General features: G+C 45.9%; 1 protein-coding gene and 1 long non-coding RNA gene across 6 annotated transcripts in view; both read left to right on the forward strand.

Moving 5' to 3' along the window:
* ddx58 (DEAD (Asp-Glu-Ala-Asp) box polypeptide 58) overlaps window positions 1-18,286 on the forward strand; it is a 62,087-nt gene that overhangs the window by 41,617 nt on the left and 2,184 nt on the right. For all 4 annotated transcript variants that reach the window (XM_046318519.1, XM_046318520.1, XM_046318521.1 and 1 more), the window contains 12 exons: window positions 2,792-2,956; window positions 3,595-3,757; window positions 4,750-4,851; window positions 5,293-5,450; window positions 7,232-7,367; window positions 7,670-7,818; window positions 9,895-9,994; window positions 10,073-10,246; window positions 11,604-11,752; window positions 12,282-12,428; window positions 13,297-13,369; window positions 13,453-13,538. In XM_046318519.1, the coding sequence (XP_046174475.1) occupies window positions 2,792-2,956; window positions 3,595-3,757; window positions 4,750-4,851; window positions 5,293-5,450; window positions 7,232-7,367; window positions 7,670-7,818; window positions 9,895-9,994; window positions 10,073-10,246; window positions 11,604-11,752; window positions 12,282-12,428; window positions 13,297-13,369; window positions 13,453-13,538 (1,602 nt within the window). The remainder of the gene's footprint in view (window positions 1-2,791; window positions 2,957-3,594; window positions 3,758-4,749; window positions 4,852-5,292; window positions 5,451-7,231; window positions 7,368-7,669; window positions 7,819-9,894; window positions 9,995-10,072; window positions 10,247-11,603; window positions 11,753-12,281; window positions 12,429-13,296; window positions 13,370-13,452; window positions 13,539-18,286) is intronic.
* Window positions 14,744-18,118, forward strand: LOC124007772. Of its 2 annotated transcripts, XR_006834004.1 has the most exons (3): window positions 14,744-17,242; window positions 17,411-17,770; window positions 18,051-18,118. It is a non-coding gene; the product is annotated as an uncharacterized LOC124007772 (long non-coding RNA). The 2 variants fall into 2 exon arrangements; XR_006834003.1 differs by lacking the exon at window positions 18,051-18,118 and having other exon boundaries at window positions 17,411-17,828.

Consider the following 18,286-nt stretch of genomic DNA (forward strand, 5'->3'; position numbering starts at 1 on the left):
GTCTGCTATGACAGTGATCATGCTGTTTGTGTGTGTCTGCTATGACAGTGATCATGCTATGACAGTGATCATGCTGTTTGTATGATGGCTGCTATGACAGTGATCATGCTGTTTGTATGTGTCTGCTATGACAGTGGTCATGCTGATTGTATGTGGCTGCTATGACAGTGGTCATGCTGTTTGTATGATGGCTTCTATGACAGTGGTCATGCTGTTTGTATGTGTCTGCTATGACAGTGGTCATGCTGTTTGTATGTGGCTGCTATGACAGTGATCATGCTGTTTGTATGTGGCTGCAATGACAGTGGTAATGCTGTTTGTATGTGTCTGCTATGACAGTGGTCATGCTGTTTGTATGTGGCTGCTATGACAGTGATCATGCTGTTTGTATGTGTCTGCTATGACAGTGATCATGCTGTTTGTATGTGTCTGCTATGACAGTGATCATGCTGTTTGTATGTGGCTGCTATGACAGTGATCATGCTGTTTGTATGTGTCTGCTATGACAGTGGTCATGCTGTTTGTATGTGTCTGCTATGACAGTGATCATGCTGTTAGTATGTGTCTGCTATGACAGTGATCATGCTGTTTGTATGTGTCTGCTATGACAGTGATCATGCTGTTTGTATGTGTCTGCTATGACAGTGGTCATGCTGTTTGTATGTGGCTGCTATGACAGTGGTCATGCTGTTAGTATGTGTCTGCTATGATAGTGATCATGCTGTTTGTGTGTGTCTGCTATGACAGTGATCATGCTATGACAGTGATCATGCTGTTTGTATGATGGCTGCTATGACAGTGATCATGCTGTTTGTATGTGTCTGCTATGACAGTGATCATGCTGTTTGTATGTGGCTGCTATGACAGTGATCATGCTGTTTGTATGTGTCTGCTATGACAGTGATCATGCTGTTTGTATGTGTCTGCTATGACAGTGATCATGCTGTTTGTATGTGTCTGCTATGACAGTGGTCATGCTGTTTGTATGTGTCTGCTATGACAGTGGTCATGCTGTTTGTATGTGTCTGCTATGACAGTGATCATGCTGTTTGTATGTGTCTGCTATGACAGTGGTCATGCTGTTTGTATGTGTCTGCTATGACAGTGATCATGCTGTTTGTATGTGGCTGCTATGACAGTGGTCATGCTGTTTGTATGATGGCTTCTATGACAGTGGTCATGCTGTTTGTATGTGTCTGCTATGACAGTGGTCATGCTGATTGTATGTGGCTGCTATGACAGTGGTCATGCTGTTTGTATGATGGCTTCTATGACAGTGGTCATGCTGTTTGTATGTGTCTGCTATGACAGTGGTCATGCTGTTTGTATGTGTCTGCTATGACAGTGGTCATGCTGTTTGTATGATGGCTGCTATGACAGTGGTCATGCTATGACAGTGGTCATGCTGTTTGTATGATGGCTTCTATGACAGTGGTCATGCTGTTTGTATGTGTCTGCTATGACAGTGGTCATGCTGTTTGTATGTGTCTGCTATGACAGTGGTCATGCTGTTTGTATGTGTCTGCTATGACAGTGATCATGCTGTTTGTATGTGTCTGCCATGACAGTGATCATGCTGTTTGTATGTGTCTGCTATGACAGTGATCATGCTGTTTGTATGTGTCTGCTATGACAGTGATCATGCTGTTTGTATGATGGCTGCTATGACAGTGATCATGCTGTTTGTATGTGTCTGCTATGACAGTGATCATGCTGTTTGTATGTGTCTGCTATGACAGTGATCATGCTGTTTGTATGTGTCTGCTATGACAGTGGTCATGCTGTTTGTATGTGTCTGCTATGACAGTGGTCATGCTGTTTGTATGTGTCTGCTATGACAGTGATCATGCTGTTTGTATGTGTCTGCTATGACAGTGGTCATGCTGTTTGTATGTGTCTGCTATGACAGTGGTCATGCTGTTTGTATGTGTCTGCTATGACAGTGATCATGCTGTTTGTATGATGGCTGCTATGACAGTGATCATGCTGTTTGTATGTGTCTGCTATGACAGTGATCATGCTGTTTGTATGTGTCTGCTATGACAGTGATCATGCTGTTTGTATGTGTCTGCTATGACAGTGATCATGCTGTTTGTATGTGGCTGCTATGACAGTGATCATGCTGTTTGTATGTGTCTGCTATGACAGTGATCATGCTGTTTGTATGTGGCTGCTATGACAGTGATCATGCTGTTTGTATGTGTCTGCTATGACAGTGATCATGCTGTTTGTATGTGTCTGCTATGACAGTGATCATCCAGTACAGGCAAATGCAACTCTCAGAACCTCAGCCTCACCTTATCTTACTGTTCTCTCTCTCTCACTACCCTCTTTCCTCTCCCTAACTGCCCCCCTCTCTCTCTCTCTCTCTCTCTCTCTCTCTCCCCCCTGATCTCCTCTCTCTTTCCCTCCCTCTCACTCTCTACCCTGCTCTCCTCTTCTCTCTCCCGCTCCCTACCCTCCTCTCTTTCTCTGTCTCTCTCTATCCCTCTTTCTCTCTCTCTCTCGCTCCCTCTCTCTCTCTCTCTCCTCTCTCTCTCTCCCCTCCTCTCCCCTCTCTTCTCTCCCTACCCTCCTCTCTTTCTCTGTCTCTCTCTATCCCTCTCTCTCTCTCTCTCTCTCTCTCTCTCTCTCTCTCTCTCTCTCTCTCTCTCTCTCTCTCTCTCTCTCTCTCTCTCTCTCTCTCCTCTCTCCTCTCCCTTCCCCTCTCTTCCCCTCCTTCCCCCTCTCTTCCCCTCTCTTCCCCTCTCTTCTCTCCCTACCCTCCCTCCCTCCCTGTCTCTCTCTCTAGGTGAATGCCATGGCCCAAGGGGAGGTTCCCTCTCTCTCCTGCTTCTCTCTGTTGATTCTAGATGAGTGTCACAACACCACAGGGAAACACCCCTATAACATCATCATGACGTCATACCTGGATGCCAAGCTCAGCACGGAGCAGAACGGACAACACCTGCCCCAGGTAGAGTCACAGAAACACATACCTGTACTGCTACTGTCTGTCATGATAATGATGATGAACAATGATTATGTTCTATTGCCCCCCCCCTCCTCTCCCTTCCCCCTCCTCTACCCTCCTCTCTCCTCCTCCTCTCCCTTCCCCCTCCTCAACCCTCCTCTCTCCTCCTCCTCTCCTCTCCTTTCCTCCTCTGCCTTCCCCCTCCTCTACCCTCCTCTCTCCTCCTCCTCTCCCTTCCCCCTCCTCAACCCTCCTCTCTCCTCCTCCTCTCCTCTCCTTTCCTCCTCTGCCTTCCCCCTCCTCTACCCTCCTCTCTCCTCCTCCTCTCCCTTCCCCCTCCTCTACCCTCCTCTCTCCTCCTCCTCTCCTCACCCTTCCCCTCCTCTCCTTTCCTCCTCTCCCTTCCCCCTTCCTCTACCCTCCTCTCTCCTCCTCCTCTCCCTTCCCCCCTCCTCTCTCCTCCTCCTCTCCTCACCTTTCCCCTCCTCTCCTTTCCTCCTCTCATCTCCCCTCCTCCTCTCCTTTCCTCCTCCTCTACCCTACTCTCCTTTTCTCCTCTCATCTCCCCTCCTCCTCATCTCACCTCCTCCTCTCATCTCCCCTCCTCCTCTACTCTCCCCTCCACCTCTACTCTCCACTAGATTGTGGGTCTGACGGCCTCAGTGGGGATTGGCTCGTTCAAGAACCAATCAGAGGCTGAGAACAACATCTGTCAGCTGTGTGCCAGTCTGGACAGCCGCATCATCTCCACCATACACACAAACACTGACGAGCTACAGTCCTACGTGCACACACCTGACAAAGGTACACACACCTGACAAAGGTACACACACCTGACAAAGGTACACACACCTGACAAAGGTATACACACCTGACAAAGGTATACACACCTGACAAAGGTATACACACCTGACAAAGGTATACACACCTGACAAAGGTACACACACCTGACAAAGGTACACACACCTGACAAAGGTACACACACCTGACAAAGGTACACACACCTGACAAAGGTGTATCTGACAAAGGTATACACACCTGAAAAAGGTATACACACCTGACAAAGGTACACACACCTGACAAAGGTACACACACCTGACAAAGGTACTCCTTCATTAAAAACCTAAAGCCACTCTGGTCTGGCTGACTGGTTGATTGATTAATTGAGTCTGGAATGGTCTGTGTGACTGGTTGATTGATTAATTGAGTCTGGAATGGTCTGGTTGATTGGTTGATTAATTGAGTCTGGAATGGTCTGGCTGACTGGTTGATTGATTAATTGAGTCTGGAATGGTCTGGCTGACTGGTTGATTGATTAATTGAGTCTGGAATGGTCTGGCTGACTGGTTGATTGATTAATTGAGTCTGGAATGGTCTGGCTGACTGGTTGATTGATTAATTGAGTCTGGAATGGTCTGGCTGACTGGTTGATTGATTAATTGAGTCTTGAATGGTCTGGCTGACTGGTTGATTGATTAATTGAGTCTTGAATGGTCTGGCTGACTGGTTGATTGATTAATTGAGTCTTGAATGGTCTGGCTGACTGGTTGATTGATTAATTGAGTCTTGAATGGTCTGGCTGACTGGTTGATTGATTAATTGAGTCTGGAATGGTCTGGCTGACTGGTTGATTGATTAATTGAGTCTGGAATGGTCTGGCTGACTGGTTGATTGATTAATTGAGTCTGGAATGGTCTGGCTGACTGGTTGATTGATTAATTGAGTCTGGAATGGTCTGGCTGACTGATTGATTGATTAATTGAGTCTGGAATGGTCTGGCTGTTGTCTCCTAACAGAGTTCTTCCTGGTCCAGAAGAGACACAATGACCCTTTCATCAGAATCATTCATGACATCATGGCTAAGATAGAAGGACTGGCCAAGACTGTCTACAACATAGGTAATACTGGTCACACACACACACACACACACACACAAAGAAACATACTGTACATCCAGGACACACACCTCATCCCCCTCCTCTCTCTCTCTCTCTCTATCTGTCACTCTGTCTCTCTCTCGTTCTCTCTCTTGTTCTTTCTCTCTCTCTGTCGCTCTGCTCTGTCTCTCTGTCTCTCTGTCTCTCTCTCTCTCTCTCTCTCTCTCTCTCTCTCTCTCTCTCTCTCTCTCTCTCTCTCTCTCTCTCTCTCTGTCTCTCTCTCTCTCTCTCTCTCTCTCTCTCTCTCTCTCTCTCTCTCTCTCTCTCTCTCTCTCTCTCTCTCTCTCTCTCTCTCTCTCTCTCTCTCTGTCTCTCTCTCTCTCTCTCTCTCTCTCTCTCTCTCTCTCTCTCTCTCTGTCTCTCTCTCTGTCTCTCTCTCTCTCTCTCTCTCTCTCTCTCCAGAGTCCTTGTCATCCATAGAGAATCGTGACTACGGCAGTCAGAAGTATGAACAGTGGATCGTTGATGTTCAGAAGAAATGCAGAGTTCTACAGCTGAAAGACCAGGAGGAGGAGAGTAGAGTCTGTAGGGCTCTGTACAACTACACTGAGCACCTGAGGGTAGAGTACACACTACACACTACACACTACGCACTACACACTATACACTATACTCTATACACTATACACTACACACTAGTCTGTAGGGCTCTGTACAACTACACTGAGCACCTGAGGGTAGAGTACACACTACACACTATACACTATACACTATGCACTATACACTACACACTATACACTACACACTATACACTATACACTACACACTACACACTAGGCTGTTGGGCTCTGTACAACTACACTGAGCACCTGAGGGTAGAGTACACACTACACACTACACACTACACACTACACACTACACACTATACACTACACACTACACACTATACACTATACACTACACACTACACACTACACACTATACACTATACACTATACACTACACACTATACACTATGCACTATACACTATACACTACACACTATACACAATACACTATACACTACACACTAGTCTGTTGGGCTCTGTACAACTACACTGAGCACCTGAGGGTAGAGTTCACACTACACTACACACTATACACTATACACTATACACTATACACTATACGCTACACGCTACACGCTATACGCTATACACTATACACTACACACTACACACTATACACTACACACTACACACTATACACTATGCACTATACACTATACACTATACACTATGCACTAGACACTATACACTACACACTACACACTATACACTACACACACTACACTACACACTATACCTAAACAACTCAGGAATGTAAATACCAAAAAGAAATGGACTCATCATCCCACCTCTCCTTCTGTCTGTCTCTCTCTCTCTCTCTGTCTCTCTCTCTCTCTCTCTCTCTCTCTCTCTCTCTCTCTCTCTCTCTCTCTCTCTCTCCCTCTCTCTCTCTCTCTCTCTCTCTGTCTCTCTCTCTCTCTCTCTCTCTCTCTCTCTCTCTCTCTCTCTCTCTCTCTCTCTCTCTCTCTCTCTCTCCTCTCCGTACCTCTCTCCCTCTCTCCCTCTCTCTGTACCTCTCTCCTCTCTGTCTCTCTCTGTCTCTCTCTCTCTCTCTCTCTCTCTCTCTCTCTCTCTCTCTCTCTCTCTCTCTCTCTCTCTCTCTCTCTCTCTCCTCTCCGTACCTCTCTCCCTCTCTCCCTCTCTGTACCTCTCTCTCTCTCTGTCTCTCTCTCTCTCTCTCTGTCTCTCTCTGTCTCTCTCTCTCTCTCTCTCTCTCCCTCTCCGTACCTCTCTCCCTCTCTCCCACTCTTTACCTCTCTCCCTCTCTCCCTCTCTCCCTCTCTGTACCTCTCTCCCTCTCCGTACCTCTCTCCCTCTCTCCCTCTCTGTACCTCTCTCCCTCTCTCCCTCTCTGTACCTCTCTCCCTCTCCGTACCTCTCTCCCTCTCCGTACCTCTCTCCCTCTCTCCCTCTCCGTACCTCTCTCCCTCTCTCCCTCTCCGTACCTCTCTCCCTCTCTCCCTCTCCGTACCTCTCTCACTCCCCGTACCTCTCTCCCTCTCTGTACCTCACTCCCTCTCTGTACCTCTCTCCCTCTCCGTACCTCTCTCCCTCTCTCCCTCTCTGTACCTCTCTCCCTCTCCGTACCTCTCTCCCTCTCCGTACCTCTCTCCCTCTCCGTACCTCTCTCCCTCTCCGTACCTCTCTCCATCCCCGTACCTCTCTCCCTCTCTCCCTCTCCGTACCTCTCTCCCTCTCTCCCTCTCTGTACCTCTCTCCCTCTCCGTACCTCTCTCCCTCTCTCCCTCTCCGTACCTCTCTCCCTCCCCGTACCTCCCTCCATCACCCTGTAGAAGTACAACGATGCGTTGATCATCAACGAGGATGCCAGGACTAAGGATGCGCTAGAGTACCTGTCATCTTTCATACAGCAGGTGAAGAACGCAGGTCACGACGAGACGGAGAGACAACTCACCGCTTACTTCGATGGTAGGGTCACCGTCACAACCAGAAGGATGTTCCTGGCCCGTTCTGTTCATTCTAGTTCAGTGGGCCAACCGACTGGGTTATATTAGGAAGCTTCTACAGCCATGGTTCAGAATATTCACAGTCAGTAAATTACTGTTTCATTTCAGTTAAAATGTCAACTAAAAAAAGACAACGCAGTGGCCGTTTTGAAAGCAGAAAAACACTGGTCTGTTTTTTGGGGGGATTTTCCCTGCCCTTTTAGGGGTCCTTCTTTTCCAACGAGCTTCTCTTACTTGGTAAATATGGGGTCCTCCTTCCTTCAGGTCAGCAGGGTGTACTGCGAAGTTTGTCCAGCGGGGGGCAGAAGGAGAATCCTAAATTAGACACGTTACAATACATCCTCGAGGAACAGTATCGACAGAATGATGAGACCAAGTCTGTGCTGTTCGTTAGGACACGGGCCCTCGCAGACGTAAGGGTGTGTGTGTGTGTGTGTGTGTGTGTGTGTGTGTGTGTGTGTGTGTGTGTGTGTGTGTGTGTGTGTGTGTGTGTGTGTGTGTGTGTGTGTGTGTGTGTGTGTGTGTGTGTGTGTGTGTGTGTGTGTGTGTGTGTATTTATATATATATAATATGTGTGTGTGTGTATTTATTTATTTATATATAATAATATATGTGTATATATATAATATGTGTATGTATGTTTGTGTATATATATATAATATATGTGTGTGTGTGTGTGTGTGTGTGTGTGTGTGTTTATTTATTTATTTATTTATATATATAATATATGTGTATATATATAATATGTGTATGTGTGTGTGTGTATTTATATATATATAATATGTGTATGTGTGTGTGTATTTATATATATATAATATATGTGTGTGTGTGTATTTATTTATATATATAATATATGTGTATATATATAATATGTGTATGTGTGTGTGTGTATTTATATATATATAATATATGTGTGTGTATGTGTATTTATATATATATAATATATGTGTGTGTGTGTATTTATTTATTTATATATATAATATATGTGTATATATATAATATGTGTATGTGTGTGTGTGTATTTATATATATATAATATATGTGTGTGTATGTGTATTTATATATATATAATATATGTGTATGTATATAATATGTGTATGTGTGTGTGTATTTATATATATATAATATATGTGTGTGTATGTGTATTTATATATATATAATATATGTGTATATATAATATATGTGTATGTATGTGTATTTATATATATATAATATATGTGTGTGTGTATTTATATATATATAATATATGTGTATGTGTGTGTATTTATATATATATAATATATGTGTATGTATGTGTATTTATATATATATAATATATGTGTATGTGTGTGTATTTATATATATATAATATATGTGTATGTGTGTGTATTTATATATATATAATATATGTGTATGTATGTGTATTTATATATATATAATATATGTGTATGTGTGTGTATTTGTATATATATAAATATGTGTATGTGTGTGTATTTATATATATATAATATATGTGTATTTATATATATATAATATATGTGTATTTATATATATATAATATATGTGTATTTATATATATATAATATATGTGTATTTATATATATATAATATATGTGTATTTATATATATATAATATATGTGTATTTATATATATATAATATATGTGTATTTATATATATAATATATGTGTATTTATATATATATAATATATATTTATATATATATAATATATGTGTATTTATATATATATAATATATGTGTATTTATATATATATAATATATGTGTATTTATATATATATAATATATGTGTATTTATATATATATAATATATGTGTATTTATATATATATAATATATGTGTATTTATATATATATAATATATGTGTATTTATATATATATAATATATGTGTATTTATATATATATAATATATGTGTATTTATATATATATAATATATGTGTATTTATATATATATAATATATGTGTATTTATATATATATAATATATGTGTATTTATATATATATAATATATGTGTATTTATATATAAGTGTGTATGTTTGTGGCACTCAGTTTTTTTCTTTTCAATCCAGTTATGTGATGTGTGTGTGTGTGTGTGATGTGTGTGTGATGTGTGTGTGATGTGTGTGTGATGTGTGTGTGATGTGTGTGTGATGTGTGTGTGATGTGTGTGTGATGTGTGTGTGATGTGATGTGTGTGTGATGTGTGTGTGATGTGTGTGTGATGTGTGTGTGATGTGATGTGTGTGTGATGTGTGTGTGATGTGTGTGTGATGTGTGTCGGTGTCAGTGGAGGCTGGTGAGGGGAGGACGGCTCATTATATGGCCAGAACGGAGCCATTGGAATGGCATCGAAACCATGGAAACCATGGAAACCATGTGTTTGATGTATTTGATACCATTCCACTGACTCCAGTCATTACCACGAGCCCGTCCTCCCCAATTAAGGTGCCACCAACCCCCTGTGGTCTGTGTGTCTCCTCGTGACTAGGCCTTGAAGAGCTGGATGGAGGAGTCTGACTCTCTGAAGTTCCTGAAACCAGGAGTACTGATTGGGAGAGGACGCAAGTCCAGCCAGCTGACTGGCTCAGGTACGTGTTCCTCTCCCTGTTTTTTATTTTTTAATTTGAATCCAATTGATTTGAATGAGCTTTATTGTTCCCCTCCAGGCATGACGCTGAACTCTAAGAAAGGTGTGCTGGATTCCTTTAAGAGTTTTGACAATCAAAGCAAGATCCTGATCGCTACCTCGGTGGCCGACGAGGGCATCGATATCCCACAATGCAACCTGGTATTGATGTACGAATACGTTGGCAATGTGGTCAAGATGGTCCAAGTCAGAGGTAATCAATCAATGCATCAATCAATTACTCAACCAGTCAGCCAGTCAGTCAATCAACCAGTCAGCTAGTCAGTCAATCCAGTCAGTAAGCCGGCCATTCAGTCAGTCAACCAGTCAGTCAATCAACCAGTCAATCAACCAGCCAGCCAGTCAGTCAATCAACCAGTCAATCAACCAGTCAGCCAGCCAGTCAATCAACCAGTCAGCCAGCCAGTCAATCAACCAGTCAGCCAGCCAGTCAATCAACCAGTCAGCCAGCCAGTCAATCAACCAGTCAGCCAGTCAGTCAATCCAGTCAGTCAATCAGCTAGTCAGCTAGTCAATCAACCAGTCAGTAAGCCGGCCATTCAGTCAGTCAGTAAATTCATCAATCAACCAGTCAGTCAATCAATCAGTCAGTCAATCAACCAGTCAGTCAATCAACCAGTCAGTCAATCAACCAGTCAGCCAGCCAGTCAATCAACCAGTCAGCCAGCCAGTCAGTCAATCAACCAGTCAGCCAGCCAGTCAGTCAATCAACCAGTCAGTCAATCAACCAGTCAATCAACCAGCCAGCCAGTCAGTCAATCAACCAGTCAATCAACCAGTCAGCCAGCCAGTCAATCAACCAGTCAGCCAGCCAGTCAGTCAATCAACCAGTCAGCCAGTCAGTCAATCAACCAGCCAGTCAATCAGCCAGCCAGTCAGTCAATCAACCAGTCAGCCAGTCAGTCAATCAACCAGTCAGTCAATCAGCCAGTCAGTCAATTAACCAGTCAGCCAGTCAATCAATCAATCAGTCAGCCAGTCAGTCAATCAGCCAGTCGGTCAATCAACCAGTCAGCCAGTCAGTCAACCAGTCAGCCAGTCAGTCAATCAACCAGCCAGTCAGTCAATCAACCAGTCAGCCAATCAATCAACCAGTCAGCCAGCCAGTCAATCAACCAGTCAGCCAGTCAATCAACCAGTCAGCCAGTCAGTCAACCAGTCAGCCAGTCAGTCAATCAGCCAGTCAGTCAATCAACCAGTCAGCCAGTCAGTCAATCAACCAGTCAGCCAGTCAGTCAATCAACCAGTCAGCCAGTCAGTCAATCAACCAGTCAGCCAGTCAGTCAATCAACCAGCCATTCAGTCAATCAACCAGCTAGCCAGTCAATCAGTCATGTTATAATGATGTGTTTCAGGGCAGTATCCTGGTGATATGATGCTATAATGTGTGTGTGTGTGTGTGTGTGTGTGTGTGTGTGTGTGTGTGTGTGTGTGTGTGTGTGTGTGTGTGTGTGTGTGTGTGTGTGTGTGTGTGTGTGTGTGTGTGTGTGTGTGTGTGTGTGTGTGTGTGTGTGTGTGTGTGTGTGTGTGTGTGTGTGTGTGTGTGTCAGGTCGCGGCAGGGCCCAGGGCAGCAAGTGTATCTTGGTGTCTGATAAAAAGGACAGGATTGATAAAGAGAACCATAACATGGAGAAGGAGAAGATTGTAGAGAGGGCCATCAGAAACCTACAGGACACACCTACTGAGATGCACCGCAAGGTGGGCACACACACACACAGTTACACACACACACACACACACACACACACACACACACACACACACACACACACACACACACACACACACACACACACACACACACACACACAGTTACACACACACAGTCACTGAGATACAAATGTTTCAAGGTGTGTGTCTGTCTGTGTGTGTCCGTCCCGGTGTGTGTGTGTGTGTGTGTGTGTGTGTGTGTGTGTGTGTGTGTGTGTGTGTGTGTGTGTGTGTGTGTGTGTGTGTGTGTGTGTGTGTGTGTGTGTGTGTGTGTGTGTGTGTGTGTGTGTGTGTGTGTGTGTGTGTGTGTGTGTGTGTGTCCGTCCCGGTGTGTGTGTCCGTCCCGGTGTGTGTGTGTGCGTCCCGGTGTGTGTGTGTCGTCCCGGTGTGTGTGTGTCGTCCCGGTGTGTGTGTCCGTCCCGGTGTGTGTGTGTCCGTCCCGGTGTGTGTGTGTCTGTGTGTCCGTCCCGGTGTGTGTGTCCGTCCCGGTGTGTGTGTGTGTGTGTCCCGGTGCCAGATGGAGGTGTTTCAGCGTGGGGACAAGGTGTGTCGTGACATGGTGAAGATGGTACCAGAGAGACCCCGGACTGAAGGCAGCTACCAGCTCCTCTGCTCCAAGTGTAAAAAACACAGCTGTTACACAGACGACATCAGAGTACTGCAGGTAGCTACACACACACACACACACACACACACACACACACACACACACACACACACACACACACACACACACACACACACACACACACACACACACACACACACACACACACACACACACACACACACACACACACACACACACATACACACACACAGACACACAGAAACACACACACACACAGACACACACACAAGACACACACACACACACACACAGATTTCTCAAATTGAGACATGGATTGTGTGTGTGTGCCATTCAGAGGGTGAATGGGCAAGACAAAATATTGAAGTGCTTTTGAACAGGATTTGGTAAGGGTAGTAGGTGCCAGGTGCACCGGTTTGTGTCAAGAACTGCAATGCTGCTGGGTGTTCATGCTCAACAGTTTCCCGAGTGTGTTAAGAATGGGCCACCACCCAACGGACATCCAGCTAACTGGACACAACTGTGGGAAGCATTGGAGTCAACATGGGCACACTTTCCAAGCCCTGACGAATTGTGGCTGTTCTGAGGGGGGGAGGGTGCTATTCAATATTAGAAAGATGTTCCTAATGTTTTGACGGTGCTATTCAATATTAGAAAGATGTTCCTAATGTTTTGAGAGTGCTATTCAATATTAGAAAGATGTTCCTAATGTTTTGAGAGTGCTATTCAATATTAGAAAGATGTTCCTAATGTTTTGGAAACTCACTGTGTAGAGTTCTCTTGTCTCTTTCCTTTCCCCTCCTCTCCCTCTCTCCCCATTTCTCCCCCTCTCTCTCCCTCTCCCCTCCCCACTCTCTCCCTCTCCCCTCTCTCCCTCTCTCTCCCTCTCCTCTCCACTCCCCTCCCCTCCCCTCTCTCCCCCTCTCCCCTCCCCTCTCTCCAGGATTCTCACCACATCGTTTTGGACCCCACTCTGTTCTCTCGAGCTCGAACAGAACCTCACCCTAAACCCAAAGGTGTGTTTATATCAGAGGGGTTAAAAACACTAGTCTTTTCTAGATTAATAAAGTAGTATCTAAAGTAGTATCTCCTTCTACAGGTTTCATGGGGCTGGTGAAGACCAGGAAGCTGTTCTGTCACTGTGGACTGGACTGGGGCATAGTGGCCTCATACCTGACCATACAGGTAAACACTAGACTGGACTGGGGCATAGTGCCTAATACCTGACCATACAGGTAAACACAAGACTGGACTGGGGCATAGTGGCCTATTACCTGACCATACAGGTAAACACTAGACTGGACTGGGGCATAGTGCCTAATACCTGACCATACAGGTAAACACTAAACTGGACTGGGGCATAGTGGCCTAATACCTGACCATACAGGTAAACACTAAACTGGACTGGGGCATAGTGCCTAATACCTGACCATACAGGTAAACACTAGACTGGACTGGGGCATAGTGCCTCATACCTGACCATACAGGTAAACACTAGACTGGACTGGACTGGGGCATAGTGTCTAATACCTGACCATACAGGTAAACACTAAACTGGACTGGGGCATAGTGCCTCATACCTGACCATACAGGTAAACACTAGACTGGACTGGGGCATAGTGCCTAATACCTGACCATACAGGTAAACACTAGACTGGACTGGACTGGGGCATAGTGCCTCATACCTGACCATACAGGTAAACACTAGACTGGACTGGGGCATAGTGCCTCATACCTGACCATACAGATAAACACTAGACTGGACTGGACTGGGGCATAGTGCCTCATACCTGTCCATACAGGTAAACACTAGACTGGACTGGACTGGGGCATAGTGCCTCATACCTGTCCATACAGGTAAACACTAGACTGGACTGGACTGGGACATAGTGGCCTCATACCTGACCATACAGGTAAACACTAGACTGGACTGGACTGGGGCATAGTGCCTCATACCTGACCACACAGGTAAACACTAGACTGGACTGGACTGGGGCATAGTGCCTCATACCTGACCATACAGGTAAACACTAGACTGGACTGGACTGGGGCATAGTGCCTCATACCTGACCATACAGGTAAACACTAGACTGGACTGGACTGGGGCATAGTGCCTCATACCTGACCACACAGGTAAACACTAGACTGGACTGGACTGGGGCATAGTGCCTCATACCTGACCATACAGGTAAACACTAGACTGGACTGGACTGGGGCATAGTGCCTCATACCTGACCACACAGCCTCATACCTGTCCATACAGGTAAACACTAGACTGGACTGGGGCATAGTGCCTCATACCTGACCATACAGATAAACACTAGACTGGACTGGACTGGGGCATAGTGCCTCATACCTGTCCATACAGGTAAACACTAGACTGGACTGGACTGGACTGGGGCATAGTGCCTCATACCTGTCCATACAGGTAAACACTAGACTGGACTGGACTGGGACATAGTGGCCTCATACCTGACCATACAGGTAAACACTAGACTGGACTGGACTGGGGCATAGTGCCTCATACCTGACCACACAGGTAAACACTAGACTGGACTGGACTGGGGCATAGTGCCTCATACCTGACCATACAGGTAAACACTAGACTGGACTGGACTGGGGCATAGTGCCTCATACCTGTCCATACAGGTAAACACTAGACTGGACTGGGGCATAGTGCCTCATACCTGACCATACAGGTAAACACTAGACTGGACTGGACTGGGGCATAGTGCCTCATACCTGACCATACAGGTAAACACTAGACTGGACTGGACTGGGACATAGTGGCCTCATACCTGACCATACAGGTAAACACTAGACTGGACTGGACTGGGGCATAGTGCCTCATACCTGTCCATACAGGTAAACACTAGACTGGACTGGACTGGGACATAGTGGCCTCATACCTGACCATACAGGTAAACACTAGACTGGACTGGACTGGGGCATAGTGCCTCATACCTGACCACACAGGTAAACACTAGACTGGACTGGACTGGGGCATAGTGCCTCATACCTGACCATACAGGTAAACACTAGACTGGACTGGACTGGGGCATAGTGCCTCATACCTGTCCATACAGGTAAACACTAGACTGGACTGGGGCATAGTGCCTCATACCTGACCATACAGGTAAACACTAGACTGGACTGGACTGGGGCATAGTGCCTCATACCTGACCATACAGGTAAACACTAGACTGGACTGGACTGGGACATAGTGGCCTCATACCTGACCATACAGGTAAACACTAGACTGGACTGGACTGGGACATAGTGGCCTCATACCTGACCATACAGGTAAACACTAGACTGGACTGGACTGGGGCATAGTGCCTCATACCTGTCCATACAGGTAAACACTAGACTGGACTGGACTGGGGCATAGTGCCTCATACCTGTCCATACAGGTAAACACTAGACTGGACTGGACTGGGACATAGTGGCCTCATACCTGACCATACAGGTAAACACTAGACTGGACTGGACTGGGGCATAGTGCCTCATACCTGTCCATACAGGTAAACACTAGACTGGACTGGACTGGGACATAGTGGCCTCATACCTGACCATACAGGTAAACACTAGACTGGACTGGACTGGGTCATAGTGCCTCATACCTGACCATACAGGTAAACACTAGACTGGACTGGACTGGGGCATAGTGCCTCATACCTGACCATACAGGTAAACACTAGACTGGACTGGACTGGGGCATAGTGCCTCATACCTGTCCATACAGGTAAACACTAAACTGGACTGGACTGGGGCATAGTGCCTCATACCTGACCATACAGGTAAACACTAGACTGGACTGGACTGGACTGGGGCATAGTGCCTCATACCTGACCATACAGGTAAACACTAGACTGGACTGGACTGGGACATAGTGGCCTCATACCTGACCATACAGGTAAACACTAGACTGGACTGGACTGGGACATAGTGCCTCATACCTGACCATACAGGTAAACACTAGACTGGACTGGACTGGGACATAGTGGCCTCATACCTGACCATACAGGTAAACACTAGACTGGACTGGACTGGGACATAGTGGCCTCATACCTGTCCATACAGGTAAACACTAGACTGGACTGGGACATAGTGGCCTCATACCTGACCATACAGGTAAACACTAGACTGGACTGGACTGGGGCATAGTGCCTCATACCTGACCATACAGGTAAACACTAGACTGGACTGGACTGGGACATAGTGGCCTCATACCTGACCATACAGGTAAACACTAGACTGGACTGGACTGGGACATAGTGGCCTCATACCTGACCATACAGGTAAACACTAGACTGGACTGGACTGGGACATAGTGGCCTCATACCTGACCATACAGGTAAACACTAGACTGGACTGGACTGGGGCATAGTGCCTCATACCTGACCATACAGGTAAACACTAGACTGGACTGGACTGGGGCATAGTGCCTCATACCTGACCATACAGGTAAACACTAGACTGGACTGGGACATAGTGCCTCATACCTGTCCATACAGGTAAACACTAGACTGGACTGGACTGGGGCATAGTGCCTCATACCTGACCATACAGGTAAACACTAGACTGGACTGGACTGGGACATAGTGCCTCATACCTGACCATACAGGTAAACACTAGACTGGACTGGGGCATAGTGCCTCATACCTGACCATACAGGTAAACACTAGACTGGACTGGGGCATAGTGCCTCATACCTGACCATACAGGTAAACACTAGACTGGACTGGACTGGGACATAGTGGCCTCATACCTGTCCATACAGGTAAACACTAGACTGGACTGGGACATAGTGGCCTCATACCTGACCATACAGGTAAACACTAGACTGGACTGGACTGGGGCATAGTGCCTCATACCTGACCATACAGGTAAACACTAGACTGGACTGGACTGGGACATAGTGGCCTCATACCTGACCATACAGGTAAACACTAGACTGGACTGGACTGGGACATAGTGGCCTCATACCTGACCATACAGGTAAACACTAGACTGGACTGGACTGGGACATAGTGGCCTCATACCTGACCATACAGGTAAACACTAGACTGGACTGGGGCATAGTGCCTCATACCTGACCATACAGGTAAACACTAGACTGGACTGGGGCATAGTGCCTCATACCTGACCATACAGGTAAACACTAGACTGGACTGGGACATAGTGCCTCATACCTGTCCATACAGGTAAACACTAGACTGGACTGGACTGGGGCATAGTGCCTCATACCTGACCATACAGGTAAACACTAGACTGGACTGGACTGGGACATAGTGCCTCATACCTGACCATACAGGTAAACACTAGACTGGACTGGGGCATAGTGCCTCATACCTGACCATACAGGTAAACACTAGACTGGACTGGGGCATAGTGCCTCATACCTGACCATACAGGTAAACACTAGACTGGACTGGACTGGGGCATAGTGCCTCATACCTGACCATAAACAGGTAAATAGTGCACCTGAGACTGGACTGGACTGGGACATAGTGGCCTCATACCTGTCCATACAGGTAAACACTAGACTGGACTGGGACATAGTGCCTCATACCTGTCCATACAGGTAAACACTAGACTGGACTGGACTGGGGCATAGTGCCTCATACCTGACCATACAGGTAAACACTAGACTGGACTGGACTGGGACATAGTGCCTCATACCTGACCATACAGGTAAACACTAGACTGGACTGGGGCATAGTGCCTCATACCTGACCATACAGGTAAACACTAGACTGGACCGGGGCATAGTGCCTCATACCTGACCATACAGGTAAACACTAGACTGGACTGGACTGGGGCATAGTGCCTCATACCTGACCATACAGGTAAACACTAGACTGGACTGGACTGGGACATAGTGGCCTCATACCTGTCCATACAGGTAAACACTAGACTGGACTGGACTG

Source organism: Oncorhynchus gorbuscha, linkage group LG21, assembly GCF_021184085.1.
Source record: "Oncorhynchus gorbuscha isolate QuinsamMale2020 ecotype Even-year linkage group LG21, OgorEven_v1.0, whole genome shotgun sequence".
Taxonomy (NCBI): Eukaryota; Metazoa; Chordata; class Actinopteri; order Salmoniformes; family Salmonidae; genus Oncorhynchus; species Oncorhynchus gorbuscha.